The sequence below is a fragment of the Ooceraea biroi genome, chromosome 7 (genome assembly GCF_003672135.1).
Source record: "Ooceraea biroi isolate clonal line C1 chromosome 7, Obir_v5.4, whole genome shotgun sequence".
Lineage (NCBI taxonomy): Eukaryota > Metazoa > Arthropoda > Insecta > Hymenoptera > Formicidae > Ooceraea > Ooceraea biroi.
Window position 1 is genome coordinate 14,142,649 of NC_039512.1, and position 25,672 is coordinate 14,168,320.

Consider the following 25,672-nt stretch of genomic DNA (forward strand, 5'->3'; position numbering starts at 1 on the left):
AATCATTATCATCTTCACAAAGTTGGACTTTGTCATTCAATATAATGCGAGGGCCTGCAGGTATGCTTTCCTGGATACTATTTGCATCCAGGCGGCCTCTTTCGATGACACAATCATTGTCATCTTCGCAAAGTTCTACATTTTCATTAAACATACCTGTCATATTTGATGATGATTCCACGCACTCCTGCTTTACTAAAGTACTAACGTTAGATTCCATTGTATCGATTTTTGATTCGACACATGAAGTGGAATTGATGCATTCCTGGTTAGTACTAACAGTATGCTGAGTGCTACTGGAATCAGTACATTTCTCCTTCGTCGCCTTCAACAGTCGCCTACAAATAAAAAGATATAACATAAACAGAGGTACCAGATAAGCCACATATCTTGTACAATATTCATATACATATATTTCATTATATACAATTATATTATTTTCAAAAGTACATATCGAAACAGTGCAGTCTTTTCTTTGTACATATGTATCAATAATAAAACGCAGTTATGGTATGATTTTATATAAAATATTTCTTATGGATGCCAGCCCGCGAAATATCACCTCTGGCTCTCTATTCTACGTGCCAGCCCGCGAAATATCACCTCTGGCTCTCTATTCTACGTGCCAGCCCGCAAAATATCACCTCTGGCTCTCTATTCTACGTACCAGCCCGCGAAATATCACCTCTGGATCTCTATTCTACGTGCCAGCCCGCGAAATATCACCTCTGGCTCTCTATTCTACGTGCCAGCCCGCGAAATATCACCTCTGGCTCTCTATATTATAATAACGTATATCTATACACAATAAAATTACCTTTTTAAAAAAAAGGTACAAAAAAGTGCCAAGCATACGCGCCCGAAGAACGCGTTCAAAGATGACCTCTATAAAACTAATGATATCAACAAATTTCGTCAATTATAAAAATGAGTATTTATGCAACCCAAAAAATCTATTACATTTATTCTATTTATTACATCTATTATATTTTTATACAACTAAATATTTTAATACATATAAATATTTCAATACAAGTAAGTGTTTTTTCAAAATACTTGGCGCTGCTAAACCGAATCATTATGTTAATTGCCTCATTCTCTTTCTTTCTCTCTTGTGAATGCGTGCATGTGTGTGTATGTGTGTGACATTAGAATGAAGCATAGAATAAGTTTAACTACATTTGTACATGTATGTATTTCAGCGAGTTGTTATGTAATTTAGAGTGTAAAGAAATTATTGTAATCTTTAGATTATTTAAATATTAAGACAATTATTAAATCGGTTTAGCAGCGCCAAGTATTTTGAAAAAACACTTATTTGTATTGAAAGATTTATATGTATTAAAATTTATATGTATTAAAATATTTAGTTGTATAAAAATATAATAGATGTAATAAATAGAATAAATGTAATAGATTTTTTGGTTTGCATAAATACTCATTTTTATAATTGGCGAAATTTGTTGATATCATTAGTTTTATAGAGGTCATCTTTGAACGCGTTCTTCGGGCGCGTATGCTTGACGCTTTTTTGTACCTTTTTTAAAAAAGGTAATTTTATTGTGATTTCACACATTTTGTAGTATCTTTGTAAGGGCACAGCGACCTGTCTTTGTGGGCGCACAGCAACTCGTCTTTATGGACGCGCAGCTACCCGACTTTGTAGCAGTGTGGCTAGACGTGCGTGCGTGCGTACGTGCGTGCGTGCGCGTGTGTGTGTGTGTGTCTCAAAATCGTCATATTTCGAATTTTCCATAACTTTATAAACGTTTCTTTGATTTTAATCAACTCTTAACTACCGTGCCATATAAAATGTATTAAGAGATGATTAAAATTAAAGAAATATTTAAACAGTTATGCAAAATTCGAAATGCGACGATATTGATCGACACTACATTTAACATTATCGACTCTACATTTACGTGTCATTTCGAGCCATCTAGCGTCGAAATTAGCGAACTTCACATTTTTTCATTCGTCTCTCCGCGAGCCCCTCTTACCTTCACTTGACAGACAAGGAGAAAACGGAGTATCTTAATCGTAAAATCGTGACATTTCGAACTTTGCATCGCAATATCTTCGCTCGTAGGACACGTAGGAGAGAAATAAAAAAACTTTTCTTATGCATTTCGAACCCAAGCTATCCATTGAGCCTACTTAGAAGTTGATCGGATCAGCTGTTATTGAGAGCTAATAATCTGAGTGTCTGCAAAAGCGTCGCTGCGCGTAAAAGAGTCACGGTGCGGTCTCGCCGCGCGTATACTTGGCGTGAGACACTACCGTGTCTCTTGATATAAATACTTAGTTGTACGTGAATGTAACGTCAATGTGCACAAAGCAAAGAAAAGACTGCGTTATATACACATAATACATGTATATGATTTTGTTATATATTGGAAATAAATAATATATATATATATATATATATATATATATATATATATATATAATGTAAGCATGTATGTATGTATGTATGTATGTATGTATGTATGTATGTATGTATGTATGTATGTATGTATGTATGTATGTATGTATGTATGTATGTATGTATGTATGTATGTATGTATTTATGTATGTATGTATGTATGTATGTATGTATGTATGTATGTATGTATGTATGTATGTATGTATGTATGTATGCATGTATGCATGTAGGTTTATGTGTGTGTGTGTGTTGGTTTATGTGTACTTATACCTACTACATATTTTTCTATAATACATTTTATATTAATTAACCACAGATAATTAGTGGTCGAAAAGTTACTCGTACTTCTATTCATTACTTATTGCGGAAGAAAAATATTTTATTACAATTGTATACATATAAATGTTGAAAATGCATTATAGAAAAACATTTTGTTACCTGAATGTGAAATAGTGAGAGAGGGATAAATTGATAGATAGATAGATAAAGCTTTATTTATAAGAGAGGGTTAGAGGGGGGGGAGAGAGAGAGAGAGAGAGAGAGAGAGAGAGAGAGAGAGAGAGATTGATTGATTGATTGTGTCTATATTTAGCATCTGCTACTTTTGCATAAATCACAATACACATGCATCATATGTATCACATGCAAATCCCATTACACAATTCATGTTATAAACAATTCTTATCATAAATAAAAAGAAAATAAATACAATAAATAAATACCTAAATCTTCACAAATAAAATAAACTATAGTTACAATACCATTTCCTTCTTTTATCTAATCCTATCCTATTTTTTCTTTATATGTTTCGCTAGTTTCATCTTAAACTCTTTCATTTTCGATATCGTTTGTATTTCTATTGGGATCTTGTTAAACAATTGGAATCCATTATATATTAAATTTTTATGCGCTGTTAATGTTCTTGTTCTTTCTATTGCTAATTCCATATTGTTCCTAGTGTTATATACATGTTTCTCATTTATTCTCCTTATTTCAGCAGATAAATATTTTGGCACCATGTTATTTTTCATCTTATATACCATTATACATACATTATATTCCATCCTTTGTCTTACACTCATAAAACACAATGCCTCCAACATGTCTTTAATCGCTGTATACCTATTTACATCTAGTATTATACGCATTGCACGATTTTGTGTTTTCTGTAACATTTCCATTAATCCTTTATTGAAATTTAACATTATGCTACTACATATTCATAGTGTGGCGCAATTATAGTTTTATATATTAACACCTTTGCATAACTACTTAATGTTTTTCTCATTCTACCTAGAAAACCTATTTTCTTACCTACCTTTTTAGCTATATACCTTGCATGTTTCTCGAAAGTTAAATGTTTATCAATTACTATTCCTAAATACTTCGTATCTTGTACCTCTATAACTGCTTCCTTCTCTATGCATATATTATAATTTGTTCTCATTTTTATTTTTCTGGGGTCACTAATAATTATAAATACTGTTTTTTTTATTAATTTTTAAAGAATTTTTCTTTAACCATTCTGTCAGTGCATTTAAAATTTCATTCAAAGTTTGTATTATAAAATCACTATCGTCACTATATACATATATTATTTTGTCATCTGCAAAAAGTCTAAAGCTACATGTTTTACCTCTATAAATCTTAATGTCATTAATATATAAAATAAACAACAGTGGTCCTAACACAGAACCCTGAGAACAGGAGTACTTGTTTTAATTTCAAGCTTTTGAGATAATTCTTCCCCAATTTTGACTTGTTGAGTTCTATTTTCTAGATATGATTCAAACCATTTCAATACAGTTCTCCCTATACCGTACAGAGAGAGAGAGAGAGAGAGAGAGAGAGAGAAGGAGGGACAGAGTATTTCCGATAAATGTGTATATCCTTAGTGGAAAAAGATTGAATCATACTAATAGATATACTAACCGTTTCCTCCATCCTTTCTTCAGGCATACCTTACGGTAACTGGGTGGCTTCATACTTTTTTGTCCCATTGTTGCAATTACACTATGCAATCTTGTGGTCACCAATGTTCACGATGTTACACAAGCAACAATACTCACAATCAGCACAAGTAACACCGTAGTAACACGGGACTACAAGCTCTCGCAACGGTCGAGTTTCTGTCGCGCTGCTTTGTTTTACAATCCGCGCAACGGCGAGTATGTATAGTTCGCTCATATGATACGACGTGTTAGTACATGACATTTCGTATCATTCTTGTCTCATTCTTGTCTCATTCACATTTGCATATTATTTGTATATGTATATATATATATATATATATATATATATATATACATAAATAAATATATATTTATTTACTTATTTATTTCTATTTCTTTATATAGTATAACGTAAATACATAATGAAAAACACACACAACACAAAAAAACAATAATAATATGTGGTATTCCAAACTTAGAGGATAACTGAAAGTAGTATGTTCGGGACTCTCACGCATTCGTCGAAATATGCCGCATTCACGGATTATACGGCTAAATAAAGTATATAATAAATTTATCATTTAAATAATATCGAGCCAAACTTCGAGCATTGCCGGATTTATCCATTATTATTAGCTTTCGAAGATCATAATAATCATCGTTGTTATTGAGTTTCGATCAGTTAGCCGATGACAGTCTCCAACATTCTGTATCGCAATAAACAAGATTCTCATAACATCTCTTCGCGAATCGCGATAAAATAATCGCGAATAAAAAGCTTTGCAAGCTTTTTCGAAAACATCATCTTGCTTTTACATTACCCACACAATCATGTTATATATATATATATACAGGGTGTTTCCTAAGTAAGTAGACAAACTTAAAGAGGATATTCCTTGGCTTATTTTAAGAAGAAAAGGTCATATAAACATATGTCCTAAACTGCTTTGTTTTCCAAAAAAAGTACATCACTGTTTTCGTTCACTTTTCGGATAGCGTGCTTTTGCAGTACGAGTCAACAGCGATGGGGATGGAGTGGGGATGGTCTCGCGGCGCCGCAAGTGAACACTCGTTTCAGACTGTGCCGCGCGGCCGCCGCGAGACCATCCCCACTCCATCCCCACCGCTGTTGACTCGTACTGCAAAAGCACGTTATCCAGCATCACTGCTATCACGTTATCTTTGACGCAAACTTTATTAGTTCCTATTAAGTTTAGTAATTTTATTAATTATGGTAAATTACACAAACGCCGAAATGGCAGATATGCATTTCGTATACGGTCTTGCTAATGGAAACGCTCGTCAAGCAAGACGTATTTACAATGATAGATACGTTTTTTTGGAAAACAAAGCAGTTTAGGACATATGTTTATATGACCTTTTCTTCTTAAAATAAGCCAAGAAATATCCTCCTTAAGTTTGTCTACTTACTTAGGAAACACCCTGTATATATATACATAACGATATATATATATATATATATATATATATAACGATATATATATAACATGATTGTGTGGGTATGGACGAATAAAAGTAATAATGAAGTTACATTATCTGAAAGATGACACGAATTGGCGACATCGATTTCGGAATGAGAGTGAAAATCATAGTTCCCAGTATATGCATAAACATAAATCAATGCACGAATGTGTGAAACAACAATTAATACGTTTATACGAGCGCTACTTCTATAGTAACTTACTCGAATTATAGTAACTTATCCCGTTTACACGCAGTGAATTATCGGTTTACCCTGTTTACACGCAGAGAATTATCGTAAGTTACTATAATTCGAGTAAGTTACTACAGAAGTAGCGCTCGTGTAAACGTAGTAAATGTGCGCTCGCCGAAGCAACTGTCTTTTGTTGACGACGTAGCGCTCGTGTAAATCCGATCAGTTGGATTGTTCTCTCCACGATGACCAGACGTAAGTAATATCTATTGCTATTTTTTCGTTATACATAATCTCTTTCTACACAATTCTCTTTCTCTTTCTATTTGTCAATCTTTCTTTCTTTCGCTTTAGAAATTGTTGACTCACATTGATGACAAATCTAAATGTATTTCGTGTATACTTTTACAGCAAAACAATACGGCAAAGTCGTACGACGGAAGCCAAGTAGGGCTCCGAGAGTGACGCCGACGACGGCCACGGCGACGACGACCCCGGCGACGATGGCCATGACGACGGCGACGGTGGCCCCGGCGATGGCTTCGACGGTGGCCCCGGCGACGACGGAGACGGTGGCCCCGGCGATGACGGAGACGGCCCCGGCGACGATTTCGACGGTGGCCCCGCCGATGACGGCAACGGTGGCCCCGGAGACGACGGCGACGGTGGTCCCGTCCACGACGGAGACGGTGTCCGCGGCGACGGCTTCGACGGTGCCCCCGCCGACGACGGCGACGGTGGCCCCGACGGCGCACAGTGGGGCCAAATGACATTTCGTGTTTCAAAAAAGGCTACAATCTCTAAATCTGAACCGATTTCGATGAATTTTTTTTTAAATGAAAGCTAATAAAATTTAGAACAACTTTGTGGGATTAGATTTTTGTTTTCCTTCTTTATTAAATCACATGTAAAGAGGAAATTTACAAAATTTTGCAATTGAACACCGAATAACTCATTTCATATCTCATATTAACATCAGACACAGATATTATTGACACTAAGCATTCAAATCCTGATTAGGCTTGACTCATTAGGCTTGAGAAAATCGTACAGACTAACATAACTTACGAAACCCCTTATTTTAACTTAACAAAAATGAAATTAATTAAAATAATATCTAGTTTTAAAAATTAAGAATTAGTGATATTTAAAAATAAAAGAAAAATATAATTATTATTGTTATTAAAAAACTGGTTTACAAAACCTATTGCTCTTGAAATAATAAATTTTGAGATTTCGTATCTATAGATCTATAGATATAGATATAGAATCTATAGATATAGACATGTTTCTATATATAGAAATATGTTATATACGATTATATATGATGATGTATAAAATATTATCTCACAATTATACAAAATCACAATTTTACAAAAAGACAATGCGCAAATTACTTTTCTACTTATTTTCCAATTATTTTTCTTATTATTTGTTCTACATATATGTGATCAGAAAGTATACAAGAGAAAGGAAGTATGTATGGACATATTTGATACATAATTTTATATGTTTTTATATAATTATGTACAGTTTTATATGATATATAAAAAATTTTTTACCAGGTGATTTCACGCAAATCGTATGCATCAAAAGTTTTGCAGAAACGTATCTTTTTTACTACGCGCGAAAACTTTCTTTTAAAAGTGCCCTAATAATCCTTCATTCTATCCCGAGTCAGGGTCATTCATATTTTGTACGTACAAAGTGCATAAAGTATTGTATTGTAGAAAATATGAAGCATATGCTGGTGCGGGGGCCAGAGGCGCGTATCGCGGCACTGATGCCGGCACGGTCCCGTATTCCACGTTTATCATTGCCGTAGCCGTATCGTCCGTCGCGTTGTTGCCACAATTTGCTTTTTTCCTTCTGGATATGTGGCAACGCCGGTCCCAGCACCCGAATACGCGCCCGTCGAGGGGACATATCGAGTAGCGCCATCTCTCGCAATATCGAGCAACTAATTTTGTAGTCTGCATGACTCTTGGCCATGATTTCTAGCCCAGATATACGTACCAAATTTTCAAAAACGCTTTTCTTTTCTCTTACGCTTCTAAATTCATTTCTAAAAGCCGCCTCATATTCGTTCATTCTGTCTTCATTCAAAAGTGCCTCACTTTTGTGCATACAAGCTGCCAAACTTTTATATTAAGGAAATCATTTTACGAGGTTAGGTCAAAGCCTGTAAGAAAAGTGTAAGTTAAAAATTTTTCTTTATTTTTTATATAAAATCAAGCACTTTTGAATGTATTTCAATATGTACTTTTATCGTGGAGAAGGATTTTCCATTCTGTAAAACCAATAAAGAGTAAAGCGTTTACAAAAAAAGTCACTAGATTTCGGTATTACTAGCAATTACAGGATCCCCTTAAGCTATATTACTTCGCTTTCCTCTTTTACCTTCCTTATCACTCGATTATATTATAACATACACGTCTCAATTTTAAAATATAGGGTTCTAACACTATCTTATTTATATTATACAGGGTATCAACTTTTGATTATACTATATAGGGTGTTATATTATACAGGATGTCGACTTATGACTACTATATAGGGTGTCCGATTTTAAGTGACCAACCCGAAAAACTTGTATCTGTGTTTCGAGAAAAATTTGATGATGATATATTATACAGAGTGTCGACATTTGATTATACTATATAGGGTGTCCGATTTTACTTGACAAACCGAAAAACATGTATCTCTGTTTCGAGAAAAATTTGACACGATAAAGTAAACGTTATTTATTCCGATGATTAAAATGTGAAAATGAAATTTGCTAAGCTATATTACTTCGCTTTCCTCTTTTCACTTCCATATCACTCAATTATATTAAGAGACACGGTAGTGTCTCGCGCCAAGTATACGCGAAGCGAGACCGACCGGGTATCTTTATGCGAAGCGACGTTTTCAGACACGCTTAGATTATCAGATCTTAATAACCTCTGAAAAGATCATTTTCAGAGTAACCTTAATGGATAGCTTCGGATCGAATTATATAAGAAAAGTTTTTTATTTTTTTTCTATGTGCATTACGAGTGATATTACGATGCAAAGTCTGAAATTGGAAAATTTTCGATTAAGAAACGTCGTTATCATCATCGTCGTTTGTGCAGTACATTTTTCTATTCCTAGATGGCAGCAGCAGCAGTCGGTCTTTTAATATATAGGGTACTCATTGCGGCTCGAAAACCCCGTCAAATGGGCCCTGAACGAACCCTCTAGGACGCTCCGTTCGCGAGATATCGCGAAAAAACTTTGTCAAAGAAAATTGCGAATATCTCGGAAACTATGAGAGATAGAGGGTTGTTTCTGGCAGCATTCGACGCGGCTCGAAAATTCGATATTACGATTGTACGTTAGCGGAGAAGGTGGAACTGGAAAGAGTTTCTTAATTAAAACAATTAAGTGTTGGATAAAACAATATCTCAATAAAGGTACCGCTGTAGCGGCACCTACTGGCATAGCAGCGTTTAATATAGACGGTTTGACAGTTCATAGATTGCTTTAATTACCTGTTGAACATGGTCTTACTACAAACTATAAACAATTGCCTGATCATGTGTTAAAAGTTTTACGAGCAGATCTCAAGGATGTTGTTCTTTTTGTGATTGATGAAGTGTCAATGATATCTAATTTGACTTTAATGTATATACATCTTCGATTGTCTGAAATATTTAATACCAATGATTGTGAAGACGGTTGGTTCGGTCGAAAGCACATTCTTTTATTTGGCGATCTGCTTCAATTACCTCCTGTACATGAAGGTCCTATTTTTGTACGATTACCAAATGACAAAATTAATAAATGTGTGGGTTCTTTAACTGCTGTTAATTTGTGGACTACATTATTTGATTATGATGAGTTGACGATCAATATGCGTCAGCAAGGGGATGACTCTTATCGACAGTTGTTGTCAAGAATTCGTATTGGTTTATTGACAAAGTCTGATTGCGAGATTCTTGAAAATAGAAAAATATCGTTTAAAGGTGATTCTTTTGAATCTAGATTAAACGAATTATGTAATTTTATTAATGATTTTCCGTTGGATATTGTTTGTTTATTGCCTACTCGTCATATGTGTGATGTTCTTAATGCTGCAATGTTAAACCGCATTGCTTCGAAAAAGATATTATTAATTGCCGAAGACACGATTGACTGTATACCATATGTGAGAAAGAAAGTATCAAAAGTATTATCGAATAATGATGATGATAATTCTAAAACTGCTGGACTTTCGAAAGAAATTGCAGTTAAGATTGGAGTAAAATTTATGATAAGGCGTAATATTGATGCTACTTTAGGTCTTGTAAATGGTACAATAGCTAAGGTAATATCAGTTGTACAAGATACGTCTACCGATGATGTAGAAAAAATAAAGCTTCTTTTACCATCAGGATTAGAATATTTAATTGAAAGAGTGAGCGTTAAATTTCAAGTGGTGGATAGAGTGTTTGTTACTAGAAAACAATTTCCATTGTGTCTGAGTTATGGAATCACCATTCATAAAAGTCAAGGATTGAGCTTACAAAGTGCTATTATGGACATAGGCAACTCTATATTTAATTGCGGTCAAGTTTATGTTGCATTATCACGAGTAACCTCTCTAAAAGGGTTGCATTTAATTAACTATGATCCTTCGTCAGTAATAGCTGACGAAAAAGCTATTAGAGAATATAATCGACCAAGAAATCAGTACAAACCAGAAACAGAAATAATTACTGTTGCAAAAGAACGCTATCGCAAAGTGAAAGATGTTCCATGGGCATTGTCAAAAGTAAGTGCTTCAATTCAAGAGAATTATCAAAATCAAAATTTACGGCAAAATGTTGCTTGGGTTTTACATGGTTTTCAAAATACAGACAATGTTTCGTGTTATGCAAATGCAGTATTACAATGTCTAATGCATTTAAGTCCCATTAGAAAACAATTGTTTAATTGTAATAAATCAGATGTTTTAAAAATATTAATGTATAGATATGAAAATGGAATGTGCAATTTGAATACATATGCAGTACGGCAATATTTAGGAGAACCGTTTTCAATAAATGTAAAACGTGATGTATTTGAGTTTCTTACAATCCTGTTCACTAAATATGATTGTATAAGACAACTGGTAGAACATCAAGTAACTTCTACTAGTCGATGTAAATCTTGTGACTATACAAAGGAATTTACTTGTAACGATATAGTTATTTCAATACCTATTAACAATTTGGGGAAAAAAGCTATACTCTTAATGATTTATTAAATGTTACAGTTCCACATTGGTGTGAATCTGATGGGTCATGCGAACAGTGTACAGGAAATGATATTTTGTTTAAGAACGAATTAACAGTAACGAAAGATATAGTTATTATTCGTTTAGTATTATTTTCATCTCAAGATGATAAAATGGTGAAAGCAATATGTAAATTTAATATATGTACTATTCCTACAACTGAAGTTTTAATAGCTAGACAAACGTATAAGCTTATGAATGCTATATTTCATAGTGGTTTATGTATTGAGGATGGTCATTACACGAGTATATGTAGAGAAGGAATGTCTAGTAATTGGACTGAAGCTGATGATGCACAAATTAAAAAAAGACAATGGCCTAGAGGTGCTAAAGATATTTATATATTATTCTTACAAAAACTTGATAGTACATAAAGTATATATCAGCTCCCGTATATATACAAGGATCGCTTTGCGCCCGTATATATACAAGGATACAAGGTCGCTTTGCGCCCATACAGGGTTGGTGAGAGTAAAAGAAGTGTTGCATAGTTGCAAAATTATACTGTAATAAAGTAAGTAACTAATAATTTAGTGCGAAATATCATTTTGCTGATAATAAATGTTATTAATGCCGTTAATAAAACAAAGAAAAAAAGAACTCTACAAAAGTAATGATATCACAACAAAATTATCTTTTTTAAAAAAGGTACAAAAAAGGCGCCAAGTATACGCGCGCGAAGAAAAAAAAAACTCTACAAAAGTAATGATATCAAACCATTGCGCCAACTATAAAAGTGGGTTAGGTTAGGTTAGGTTAGGTTAGGTTAGGTTAGGTTAGGTTAGGTTAGGTATCAATCCCCTTGACCCTTGGCGGCGGTACCGACTGGTCCTCGGACCATCGGGAGGCCCTGGGGCGAGGGATAGGATCCAAGAGCGCACAGCCTCCGGAGGGGGCACGGAGCCCGGCGACTCCGATAGGGACCTTTTTCCGTCCCAATCGTCGGTAGGGGATGCGGCGACCCTGACTTCAAACGCCCGGTGGCACGGCACCGTAGGGGAGGATTTCTATCCTCCCTCCGTGCACTGTGGGGAGTGGGGGGTTGTCTTCCGTCCTGGTCGGGCAGGGATGCCGTCTCGGCCGGGGTGGAAGACACCCGCACCCGTCGTTGCACGCCGGTGCTCCGGCATACGACGGGGGCGGATTTGTCCACGCGGCTCACGACCGTACGTGGTACGGAGACGGGGCCGTGTGGACCCCCCTCACTCAGTTGCTGCACCCTCGGACGTGGTCCGAGGCGACTGAGTGGGGGGAGCCTGGGGGATGAGGAGCGGGGCCGCTCGGACATATTCCGAGGCGGGGCCCGAGGGGGGAGGGGTCGGGAGTGCGGGACTACAACCCCCCTCCTTGTGAGGAAAACCGTACTCTCGACCCAATGTAACACGGTATGCTGGCGCCCACGGCGGGAAAGGTCGCGCCGAGTTGTAGCGACGCAGACCCGTACCGTCCGTGGGGCCCCCCGCGTGGCGGCGCCCTGCACGGTGCCCGGGTTGTCGGAGGCCCGGGACCCCCGAAAGCCCTGGGCTGGGAGTTCTCCTGGCCCAGCGGTGAGTAAGGGGCTGGAGACCAGTGCCGGGATGGTAATTCCCCGGCCCGTGTCATCCGCCCACTCCCCGGGGGAACTTGGGGCCCCTTGCTTGCAAGGGTGGGGGTATACCCCGGTGGGCAGGAGCCGTGCAGGGTGGCGGGATTTACTGAAAATGCCAGAACTTAAAAAAGGAAGGAGGAGGGACGAGGAGGACAAAGATCGGGATAGGGGGGTTACGGAGGCGATTTCCGCCCCTCCGACCCCGAACATGTCCTCCCAGGAGAGGAGGGGGGCGACGGCGCTGAAAGTGACGCTGAAGCCCTGCACGACGAGGGTGGCACGTTTGCCCCCCTCCGTCTTAACGCGGGGAGCGGAGCCGCACAGCGCGGAAGCCGGGGGGTCGGGTTACGCGACCCCCAAGAGCGGCGCGAGCAGGGCGACCTCACCATCTCGGTCGATCTGCTCGGGGCTTGGACCGGGGGAGACGATCGATCTCAGTGATGCTGAGTCGATCGCCTCCTCCGCGAGCACCCAGGGCAGGAAGCGCGGGCGTCCCACAACAACCGGGGACTATGCCCGCAAAAAACTGCTCCGGGCCGCAGCGGGAGAGGAGCGCGACAGGCAGCGGGAACTGGAGTTCGCTGACTCCCTTCCCGCGGGCGCACTTCAGCGGGGCGCGACCAACAACATCGGTCGCGCCACCGAAGCGAGGATGCGAGAGCTGTCCAATAATCCATCCGTGGATCTGGCAGCCTCCATCCTCGAGCGGATGTCGGTGGTGGAGAGGGTGGCCCAGACGTCGAACAACCTGAAGGGCACATACATGAAGGCCCTTCAGGAGACGTCGATAGAGGTGCGGGCCGCCCTCTCCATAATGATGCAGAGAACTGCGGACGGCGGGGCGGAGGAGACGAACATCCTCCGCCAGGAGGTGGAGTCCCTAAGGGCCCAAGTGCGCGAGCTGCGCGAGGCCCTTAGGGACGTTGGCAACAGGGGAGGCGCAAATCCTCCTCCCCAGCCGACGACCGCGGCGTGCGGGGAGGGGGAGACGGTGCGGGACCTGCCCCGCTCGCGCTCGCCATCCCACCGCTCATCGATGCGAGGGAGAGGGGATAGGTCCCGATCCCCTCAGTCGCAGCCTCGGGGGAGGGTGGAGTCTCCCCCAAGGCAGAGAGAGGAGGGGGCGACGGCCATGGGCGGTCTCGAGGAGCGCATTGTCGCTCGCGTCGAGGCCATCCTCGACCGCCGCCTTGGTGCGGTCGCCCCGCGTCCGGCGGGAGATCCTGGCGGGAGGGGAGAGAGCAGGAAGCTCCCCCCACCCCCGCCGAAGACGACCGGTCGGGAAGAGACGGCGAGACCCGCCCCCCCTAATAAAAAAAAAACGGGGGCGGCCAAGAAAGGGCCAGGGGGGAGAGAAAAGGGGAGGGGCTTGGACGGGCGGGAGGTAACCCCCGCCCAGCCTGCGCCCCGACCTGAACCCCCACCGTCCCAACAGAAGGCGCGCCCACTGCCGCCTCCGCCCCCCTCGACCGCACAGGGCGAGGTCTGGGCGCGGGTGGTGGGGCGCAAGGAGGCGCGGGCCGCTAAGAAGGCAGCCCGTCCTTCGGCACCGCCCCCGCCTACGACGACACGAGGAGGGACGCCCCAGCAATCGAAGGGGAAGGGAGGAGGAGCTAAGGCCCCACCTCCTCCCCCAAGAAACCCCGGGTGCGCAAGCCGCCCGCCTCCGCGGCCATCACCTTGAATGGCCCGGAGGAGGGATATGCGGCAGCGATGGCCGCCTTCAAGGCGGCCATCAGGCTGGAGGACCTCGGGATCCCTCATGTTCGAGTAAAGCGGGCCCTAACCGGGGCCCGCATACTCGAGGTTCCCGGACCGGATGCCCACGCCAAGGCCGACAAGCTGGCGGAGGGCATCCGGGGGGTCCTCACGGATGGGCAGTGGTCGGTGGTCCGCCCCACCAAGAAGGCCGAGATGATGGTCCGGGGTCTGGAGGACTCCATCTCGGCCAACGAAGTGGCGGCGGCCATCGCCACTGCGGGGGGCTGCAGTCCCACTTCGGTGGAGACGGGCCCCATCAAGGAGGCCCCGGATGGCCTGGGCCGAATCTGGGTCCGGTGCCCCGCCGTTGCGGCCCTTAAGGTCGCGAAGCAGGCCCGGATCCAGATTGGCTGGACGAGAGTGGGGGTGGTGCTGCTGGAGCCACGCCCCCTCCAGTGCTATAAATGCCTGGAGGTGGGGCACGTACAGCAGCGCTGCCCCAACCAGGAGAATCGTGGTGATCGGTGCTACCGTTGCGGCGGCACTGGTCACCGCGCCAGGGACTGCCCCGCCGAGGCCCCACACTGCCCGCTCTGTGCGAACCTGGGCAAGCCTGCGGGGCATCGCCTGGGGGGTCCGGCTTGCGCCCGCAATAACAGCGGGCGCAAAAAGAAGGGAAGAAGGGCAGCGGCGGAGGGGTCGGGGACATCTAATGCCCCCGTTACGCCCGCCCCGCGGCCCGGACCCCCCTCGAGACAGGTGGAGGAGCGGGGCGTTGCGACGGAGGAAACTCCAATGGAGCAGCGCCCCCCCAAACGACCCCGAGCAGACCCCGGGGCGGGAGGAGGAGCGAAGGGGACTGCCGGGGGTTTGGCCCTCCCGGCAGCAACGCCCACGACCGGCGAAACGGGGGAGGAGGGTTCGCCCCCTCCCCCCACCGAGGGAGTTGAAACCGGGGCGGACAACGCCGCCCCCCCTACCGAGAAGGCTGACCTGGAGGAGGTTGTAATGGCCGATCAGTAATGGCCCTACACCTCCTCCAGACCAACCTAAACCACGCCCGCCGGGCTCAAGACCTGTACGTCCACAGCCTGGCGGAGCGTGGTTTCGGGTTGGGGATCGCGGCGGAGCCATATCGCGTGCCCGTCGACCACCCACACTGGGCCGCCGACGGGCGTGGCTCCGTCGCGATCACATGGTGCCCCGCCGCGGGCTCCCCCCCTATGACTCTGATTGAGTCCGGGGGGGGTTCGTGGCGGTCGCGTGGGGAGACGTCGCCGTGGTCGGCTGCTACGCGTCTCCGGCAATGGGCCTCGCCGAATTCGAGGAATACCTGGATCGGGTGGGGGAATGCGTGAGTACGCGCCTTCTCCCCCGCCCAGTCCTGATCGCGGGGGACTTCAACGCGAAGTCTTGCGTTTGGGGTTCCCCGCGGTCGGACGCCAGGGGCGAGGCCCTCGTCGATTGGGCGGCGACTCTGGGCCTGTGCGTCCTGAACACAGGCTCGGAGAGCACCTGCGTGCGGTGGCAGGGGGAGTCAATTGTTGACTTGACTCTGGCCAACCCTGCTGCTGCACGCAGAGTGTCGGGGTGGAGGGTGGAGTCGGGCCTGGAGACATTGTCGGACCACGTCTACATCTCCATGGCCCTGGCTCCGCCCCCAGGGACGAACCCACCCCCTCGCCGCCCGGTCGGAGGCGGCCGACCACGGCGATGGAAGATTAAGGAAATGTGCGGGGACACGCTGATCGCTAGTCTCCTCGCGGCGACATGGCCGGACAGAAGTCCGGCCGAAGACGTGGAGGAGGAGGCCTCCTGGCTTCGGGACATAGTCACGGACGCGTGCGACGCGTCGATGCCCCGAGCCGGGAGGCCCCCAGGCCGGCGGGCCGCATACTGGTGGTCGGGGGAGATTGCCGAACTTCGGCGCTCCTCCGTCCGCGCCAGGAGGCGCTTTTTGCGCGCCCGCCGGTCAGGGATTGCCGCGAGGATCGACAATGCCTATGGGGAGTACCGTACGGCGAGGTGCTCCCTTGGGCAAGCGATCAGCCGGGCCAAGGACGGGGCCTGGGACGATCTCCTCCGGAGTATAAACAGGGACCCGTGGGGGCGCCCCTACAAGCTTGTTATGGGCAAGCTCCGCCCTTGGGCGCCCCCGATCACGGAGTCCCTACCTCCGCAGGTGAGGGAGGCTATTATCGACGCCCTCTTCCCAGCGGGAGAGGGCGTTCCCCCCCTCACCGAGGACCGGCCTCGCGAGCACGAGGCTAACGAGGTCCCGGAGGTTACTCCGGAGGAGATGGCCGGGTGCCAGAAGGGGCTAAGGGGCAACAAGGCCCCGGGCCCCGATGGTATTCCCGGCAAGGCTTGGGTCCAGGCCCTCGAGGTCCTGTCCCCGCACATGAGGCAGCTGTTCAACAGCTGCCTCAGGAAGGGTAGGTTCCCCCCATCTTGGAAGAGGGCCAAATTGGCCCTCATTCCTAAGGGGAAAGGCAAGCCCGCGGACGAGCCTTCCGCGTACCGGCCGGTGTGTCTGCTGGACGAGGCGGGAAAAATGTTTGAGCGAGTGGTGGCTTCCCGCATCGTCCGGCATCTGTCCCGGAATGGTCCGGGACTTAGTGACGGGCAGTACGGCTTCCGTGAGGGCCGTTCGACCGTGGACGCGATCAAGCGCGTCAGGTCCCTCACGGAGGCCGTAACCGCGGCTGGGGAGGGAGTTGCAGTCGCTGTGAGCATTGACATACGCAATGCTTTCAACTCCCTCCCCTGGAACGCCGTGGTGGAGGCGATGCGCCATCATCGCCTCCCTGCCTATCTGGTGGACACCGTCCTGGACTACTTCCGGGACAGAAGAATGGAGTACACCGGCCGGAACGGTGAAACACGCGGAAGGCTGTTGACACGCGGGGTTCCGCAGGGGTCCGTGCTGGGCCCGTTGTTGTGGAACCTCGCGTTCGACAAGGTACTGCGGGCTGCCTTGCCCCCGGACTGCCACCTAGTGTGTTACGCGGACGACACACTGGTGGTGGCCGGGGCCCCTGGATGGGGGGAAGCGATACGGATGGCCAACTGGGCGGTGGCATGCGTGGTTCGCGCCATACGCGCCCTGGGTCTGGAGGTCTCGCCGCACAAGTCGGAGGCCGTCTTCTTCCACGACGGCCTCCGCGGTGCACCACCTCCAGCCCAGATCATGGTGGGGAACGTCCCTGTCCCGGTGGGGCCCAGTATTAAGTACTTGGGCCTCACACTGGACGGCCGCTGGTCGTTCGAGGACCACTTCGTGGGGTTGGCCCCCCGGTTGGAGCGGTTAGCGGCGGCAACCAGCCGCCTGATGCCCAACCTGGGGGGCCCGAACGAGAAGGCTCGCCGCCTATACGCGGGAGCGATCCGGTTGGTGGCCCTGTACGGGGCACCGGTGTGGGCGGACGAATTGGCGGTCACCAGCCGGGCGGCACAGGCCGTCCGGCACTTCGAGAGAAGGGTGGCCGCCCGTGTCGCCCGCACGTACCGGACCGTCTCCCATAGGGCGGCGACGGCACTGGCCGGCACCCCCCCAATCGCCCTGCTGGCGCCCGTGTACGCGGACGCGTACGAGCGGGTGCGGCAGGCGCGGGAAAGGGGTGCCCGTTTAACGGCCAGGGCCAAAGAGGTCCTTGGACGACAGGCGAGGCAACAGGCGCTGCTTGCATGGCAGCGCCAATTGTCCGACCCGACAATCCGGTCGGCTCGGCGGGTTGCCGAGGCCGTCCATCCCTGCCTGGCTGAGTGGCTGGACAGGGATCGGGGCGGAGTGACGTTCCGCATGGCTCAGGTGCTCTCCGGACATGGGTGCTTCGGGGAGTACCTGAGCCGTATAGGGCGCGAGCGCGGACCGCGCTGCCACCACTGCGGCGCGGACCAGGACACGGCGCAGCACACGCTGGAGGCGTGCCCGGCGTGGGCGGAGAGGCGCCGTGTCCTGGTCAATGAGATCGGCGGGGACCTCTCCCTCCCGGCGATCGTACGCGAGATCGTTGGGAGCGAGAGGTCCTGGAAGGCTTTCTCCTCCTTCTGCGAGGAAGTCATCTCGCGGAAGGAGGAAGCGGAAAGGACGCGGCAGGCGGCCGATCCTGCCCCGCGGCGGGGCGGAAGGGGGGCGACGGCCGCCCAGCTGACCTCGCCGGGGGGGTCAGGTGTAACCCCCCCACCCCCTCTAAGAGGAACGAGGCGGCAAGCCTGGAGGAGGGGGACGGGGCCACGCGTACAAGTGGCCCCCTCCCGGGTTAGGAGGCGGGGCCGGCACAGCCTTAAGCTGTGTCGGCGTCTTTTTGGGGGACGGGTGTATCGGGCGGGTGACAGAGCACCTTTATCGAAGTGCTCTGGGGGGTAGGTCTGTATGTAGGTACATAGGCCGTCCCCACGCCGGGCCGGCGGGGCATCTGCCCGGGCCTGCGTTCACTCGCCCGATACAACACGGCATTGCATCCGGCAATGTCGTGTGCGCGGCGGGTCCACGGTGGGGGCTGGGAACCTGGCCATCGGCCAGGTGCCCGGGGAGTTGGTCGGCGGGGTATTTGCCCGGGCCACTCTCGACACGACGTCCTTGGACGTCGTGTCCCCTACGGTGGACGGGTGGGATGGGAGGGCGAGAGCTGTTTTGGGATGGACAGCCCTCGCCCTACATAAACCCCCCCTCTATGATGGGGGGTCCCTGTGGAGCCGTGGGTTGCCACGCTCCATGGGGTGGGACGGGCCCGCATTTGCGGGCACGCGTTGCCGCAGCGCGTGGGACCGTATACTTGGTGGGGGAAGCCCGAAGAATCCGTACGCGGTTCCGGGCTTGCCCATAACAAACACCAGGGATGGCAACTGGAGGTGGTTTTAGTGAGTACGAGTCTCACACTCCCCTCGCGCTCCGCCCAGGGGGCGCGAGGGGGCCCATGACGGGTTTCCCCTCCGAAAAAAAAAAAAAAAAAAAAAGGTATCAATCCCCCAAGCTGCGCGCATGGTATCGGGGTGGAGAGTGGAGACGGGGTCGGAGACGTTGTCCGACCATGCATACGTCTCCATGACCCTGTCTCCACCCCAAGGGACGGCACCCACCCAGGGCCGCCCAGGCAGCCGATCACGGCGATGGCAGCGAAGGAAGTTGGACGGGGACAGGCTGATCGCCAGTCTCCTCGCGGCAACGTGGGCCGAACATGGGCCCACGGATGATGTGGAGGAGGAGGCCGTCTGGCTGCGGGACATAATGACGGACGCGTGTGACGCGTCCATGCCCCGAGCCGGAGGGCCTCCTAACCGACGGGCGGCGTACTGGTGGACGGAAGAGATTGCCGAGTTACGGCGAGCCTCCGTCCACGCCAGAAGGCGCTTCCTGCGCGCCCGCCGGTCAGGGAATGCCGCGAGGATAGACGACGCCTATGGAGTCTACCGCCAAAAGCGGGACTCCATGAGGCGGGCGATCGCCACCTCCAAGGAGAAGGCCTGGGAGGAACTCCTCCGAGGAGTAGACGGGGACCCCTGGGGGCGCCCATACAAGATGGTCACGGGCAAACTCCGCCCGTGGGCGCCCCCCATTACGGAGTCCCTGTCTCCCCAAGAGCGGGAGAGGGTCATCGGTGCCCTCTTTCCGCCAGGAGAGGGCATCGGCCCTCGGGCACCTCGGCAGTTTGTTGATGTCGAGGTGCCCGAAGTCTCCCTGGAGGAGATTGCCCGGGCCCGGAAGCGCCTAGGGGGCAACAAGGCCCCCGGCCCTGACGGGATTCCGGGCAATGCGTGGGCCCAGGCCTTGGAGGTCCTGTCCCCGTACCTGAGGCAGCTCTTCACGAGCTGCCTCAGGCAGGGTAGGTTCCCCCCATCCTGGAAGAGGGCCAAGCTGGTCCTTCTTCCAAAAACGGGGAAGCCCGCAGGATCGCCTTCGGCGTTCCGACCGGTGTGCCTGCTGGACGAGGTGGGGAAAATGTTCGAGAGAGTGGTGGTTTCCCGCCTCGTCCAGCACATGTCCCGGAAGTGTCCGGGACTTTGTGAGGGGCAGTACGGGTTCCGTGAGGGTCGTTCGACGGTGGACGCCATCAAGGACGTCCGGGCCCTCACGGAGGCCGTTACCGCGGCCGGGGGGGGAGTGGCGGTGGCGGTGTCATTAGACATCGCCAACGCCTTCAACTCCCTCAGTTGGCCGGCCGTGGTGGAGGCGCTGGAGTATCAGCGCCTCCCTGCCTATCTCGAGGCGACGGTCCTGGACTACTTCCGGGACCGTTGGCTGGTGTACGCCGGTCGGAGCGGCGAAGAGATCACGAGATCTCAGTCGCGCGGTGTCCCGCAGGGGTCGGTAGTTGGGCCGACCGTGTGGGACATCGCATTCGACAAGATCCTGCGGGCTCCCCTGCCCCCACGCTGCCAATGCTTTGCGTACGCCGATGACGTGCTGTTGGTGGCGTGGGGGCCAGGATGGGAGGATGCGGTGAGAGCCGCGGAGGATGGTGTGGCCTGCGTGGCCCGAGCTGTGCGTGCCCTAGGGCTGGAGGTGGCGCCCCACAAGTCCGAGGCCGTCTTTTTCCACGACGGCCTCCGTGGGGCCCCACCTCCAGCACAAGTGATGGTGGGGAACGTGCTCGTCCCAGTGGGGCCCAAGATAAAGTACCTGGGCCTCACACTGGATGGCCAATGGTCGTTCGAGGACCACTTTGTGGAGTTGGCCCCCAGATTGGAGCGTGGGGCGGCAGCCATAAGCCGTCTCATGCCCAATCTCGGGGGCCCACAAGTGATGGCTCGTCGCCTCTATGCGGGGGCGGTCCGATCGGTAGCCCTTTACGGGGCACCGGTGTGGGCGAGCGACCTGGAGGCCACCCGCCGCGCCAAGTTAGTGGTGCGCCGCTTCGAGCGGAGGGTGGCAACCAGAGTCGCTCGCCTTTACCGGACCGTCTCCCATAGGGCGGCGACGGCTCTCGCGGGGCTGGCCCCCATTGCCCTCCTGGCGCCCGCGTACGCAGATGCGTATGAGCGGGCGCGGAGGGCGAAGGATCAGGGGGTCCGGCTGACCGCGAGAGCCAAGGAGGTCCTCGGGCGACAGGCTCGGCAAACGGCGCTGCAAGCATGGCAGCGCCAACTCTCCGATCCGAATGACACATCGGGTCGGAGAGTAGCCGAGGCCATCCACCCCTGTCTGACGAAGTGGTTGGACAGGGGATGGGGCGGAGTCACGTTCCGGATGGGCCAGGTACTCACCGGACATGGTTGTTTCGGTGAGTACCTGTGCAAGATAGGGCGCGAGCTCGGGCCGCGTTGCCACCATTGTGGCGCGGACCAGGACACGGCGCAGCACACGCTCGAGCATTGTCCAGCGTGGGCGGATGAGCGCCGTGTCCTGGTCCAACACATTGGTCGGGACCTCTCGCTGCCGGTGGTCATGAGTTCGATCACCGAGAGCGAGAGGTCATGGAGGGAGTTCGCCTCCTTCTGCGAAAGCGTGCTTTCGCAGAAGGAGGCGGCCGAACGCCTCCGGGAACCCGAGCGTCCCGGAGGATTGCGGCGTCGCGGGGGAAGGGGGTGACCGTTGTGTCTCGGGCAACGGCCCCCCGGGGAGGGGACCTGGTCGGGCGACAGGGTGCCTTTATCGAAGCACCCTAGGGGGTGAGACTGCGGGGACCGCAGTCGAACCCCTCCCTCGTGTCGGCGGGGCATTTGCCCGGACGCGGGGGGTCGCTCAACCAGGTCGGCGCGTCCGGATGCGTTCGCGTACAGCGGGTCATGGGCGGAGGCAGAGTGCCGGCGGGGTATATGCCCGGGCACTCGGGTGGTGGACCGGCGGGGCAGTTGCCCGGGTCTCCATCGTCGCGGGGCCCCTCTCCGAGGGTCCCTGCGTCCTCCGCACATGAAGTTGGGAAGGAAGGGCGGGTGTTTGAGTTGGGATCCTCATCACCCGTCCAAAAAACCACCCCACTATGGTGGGTGGTCTCCTTGGAGCGATGGTATGCCTCGCTCCTCGGAGGGGGACGGGCCTGCTAAAAGCGGGCAGCGCTGGCTGTGGCGCTGAGGCCGTCATACCAGGTGGTTGTGGGGCCCGGAAGAATGCTGGCGGCGTGCCCGGGTCCCACGTTTGACACCAGGGCTGGCATACGGAGGGTGGTTTAGTGAGTAAGAGTCTCACACTCCCCTCGCACCCCGCCCAAGGGGAGCGAGGGGGCCCATGACGGGTTCCCCCTCCTTAAAAAAAAAAAAAAAAAAAAAAGGTTAGGTATCAATGGATACATTCGTGATGGCTTGATATCTTGTCAAATCTCATAAATCCTGTTACATTTGTCCGACAATAAGTATAGATAATATATAAATTTAATGATTTTTTGTATATTGTTCTGTTCCATATTAAATTTGGTTCGGTACGTTTATGTATCTGATGACAATTATAAATATAAAGTTTCACAGTAATATCACGGCTTTAAGCACTTATAATCCATTGCAAACGCACCCAATATCTTGCTGTGAAACTTTATGTTTACAATTGTCATCAGATACATAAACGTACCGAACCAAATTTAATATGGAACACAACAATATAATCTCTTGTTAGCAACGGTATTGAATGTTTTCTTATACTAATATCTAAATTCATTGTTTAAGGCTCCTGAGTAGTTAGCGCGGCCATGTTGAAATATGACTTCAGAAGCGAGAAATGACACGCTGAGAATTCTTGCGTGCCATTTTTATAAAAATAAAAAGATATTTTGATAAAGAAACACTACAGATCACTTCAGCACATTTGTAAAATAGTCCGAAAGTAAGCTTTTCTTTTTACAATAAATATCCGTAAAATGACTGTCAAAGTAGTTATGCGCGGAAACGCGATTTGACAACTGTTGAAATAAGCGGAAAATATCTTGTCATATTTCTTGCTAATCTTATGGCGAATTCGATTGGATGCACTAATGCGCACTAAGTGCACACCAAGGCTTGTTTACAGTCAATTTTTATATTTATATTCTTATGTTTCTTCTTACAAAAATTGATTGTAACCAAGCCTTAGTATGCACTCAGTACGTACTAGTGCATCCAATCGAATTCGCCATTAGTTTTCGGAGTATTTGTGGGTTCCAAAACTACATCATACGTCACAACATTAGCGCGACACAACACAACTAAAGCGAATAATAACGAAATGGCACGGAATAATTCTCAGCGTGTCATTTCTTGCTTCTGACGTCAAATTTCAACATGGCCACGGTGACTACTCAGGAGCCTTAATCAGAAAATAATATACAACTTGAAGTTCGTCCTTTTCCCGTTTTCGCTGAGTTTGGCCGATTCAATTGTGGCAGAAGAAACGTTCCTCCTCGCAATTTTTATTGAAAATAAAATTGTGATTGACGTTTCTCATGTCTGGAAAATTTGTCCAGTAATGTAGAAAATTAGGTCTGCCTATAAGAGAATTGTTACTCACTTGCAATGCTGGTTCAAAAGCGACGTAGCATTCTTACAGCAACTTTGGTTGGACATGGCAATGACAAGACTCTCACTTTGATGATCATTGCAGTATGCTGATCAATTTCCATCATACTTCCATATAAACTGTGTATTCATAAACTGTCATACTTCCACTTTCCTTAACAGCCAAATCTGTTACCTGTTTTGGCAGAAAAAATAGTTAATAATTTTTCGTCATTTGTCAGTCGTGGACATTGAGGTTGTGACACTTTTGTTTAACTGAGTTTATGAACACGCAATCAAATTCAGAATGCGAATCACTGTGACGCGCGCCTACTCGATGAACGATCATGAAGTTGTCAAATTTGCGTATACATGTGTAACACAGTTACATGTGTGCGTCACAGTGATTCGCATCCTGAATTTGATTGCGTGTTCATAAACTCAGTTAAAAAAAAGTGTCGTAACCCCATCGTCCATGACTGTACATTATTCTCAGGCGATATAAAAGAAATGAAATATATGAAATATATGCTTTTTACCTCTATCAATCTAAATCTTGATGCAACTGTCTGATCACATAATTTTGATATTTTATCTCCATCTAAAGCATCATCCTTCGGTGTGTAAAGACATCAGATCACCCTGTGACTATAGTTGAAGTATCTTCCGCATCCACTTTTGTAGTACTAAGCTGTATAACAATTCAGACGGCGTTGATTCAATCGTATGTATAAAAAGTAATTCCAATAAGTTGATACACGTAAAAGTGTTTGGAACATTGGTGAATGCAAGATCTTGAATAGCATCATGCATTCCTCGTAGGAGAGCTCTGTGTTCTAACTTGAAACACGAACTACCCCACCACCAGTACCAACACGAAAATACGACTTAATTTAATAATTGCTATTAGTAATGACGAATTATTATTTTTTCATGTACCTTTACAATGCACACCTGAATCTCATCAGAGCTATCGTCTTCCTCTTCCTCTTCCTCATCATTATTTAATTGCAGTATGATTATATTACGAAAATATATATGAATATTAGGAAAATATCTGTAAATTAATTGTGTAAACGATTTTGACTTTTTGTATTATGGCAATATAGGAAAACGGGTAAATTATTAGGTTATTAACCCTTATAACCTCTATAAATCATCTTGTTTTTGCAAGACTTTGCTCTCCTTTGCCACAATACGCGTGGCAGTCAAAGTGTTAATTGTTTACATAATTAATTTACAAATATTTTCCTACTCTTTTTGAAAATGGTTCACTCAGGTTCACTGATTAACCTATAATACTTATGCACTACACTTCACTACAGGCTACAGGTACAGTGATGGTATGTTATCGTAAAAATAATAATATCATGTACCCCTTTTGTACCGATATCGTACAGATGTGGCGGCATCTAAGGAGTACAAGGCAGAACTAGTCCGACCAATGAGAGGGCAGCACGAATACCGAGATTGAGAGCTTTGGAGGAATCAGAGCACAATTAGAAGCTAATTGTTCGCGCTATAAGTCACACGTGCATTAATTAATCAGTTCTAGTCTGCATTAAATAAAGTCAGCATCTTTATATATTTTCACCTAAACCGAAGTGTTTTAATAGTTCCTCGTGCGTTAAAACTGTCTTAAATGTAG

At 48.0% G+C, this 25,672-nt stretch overlaps 1 protein-coding gene across 1 annotated transcript; it reads left to right on the forward strand.

Moving 5' to 3' along the window:
- Nucleotides 1-6,297: 6,297 nt before the first annotated feature.
- Nucleotides 6,298-6,822, forward strand: LOC105281974 (alpha-amylase). Its single transcript, XM_011343580.2, has 2 exons — nucleotides 6,298-6,307; nucleotides 6,464-6,822. The coding sequence occupies exons 1-2, from the start codon at nucleotides 6,298-6,300 to the stop codon at nucleotides 6,820-6,822; spliced, it is 369 nt and encodes a 122-aa protein (XP_011341882.2).
- The last annotated feature ends 18,850 nt before the right edge of the window (nucleotides 6,823-25,672 follow it).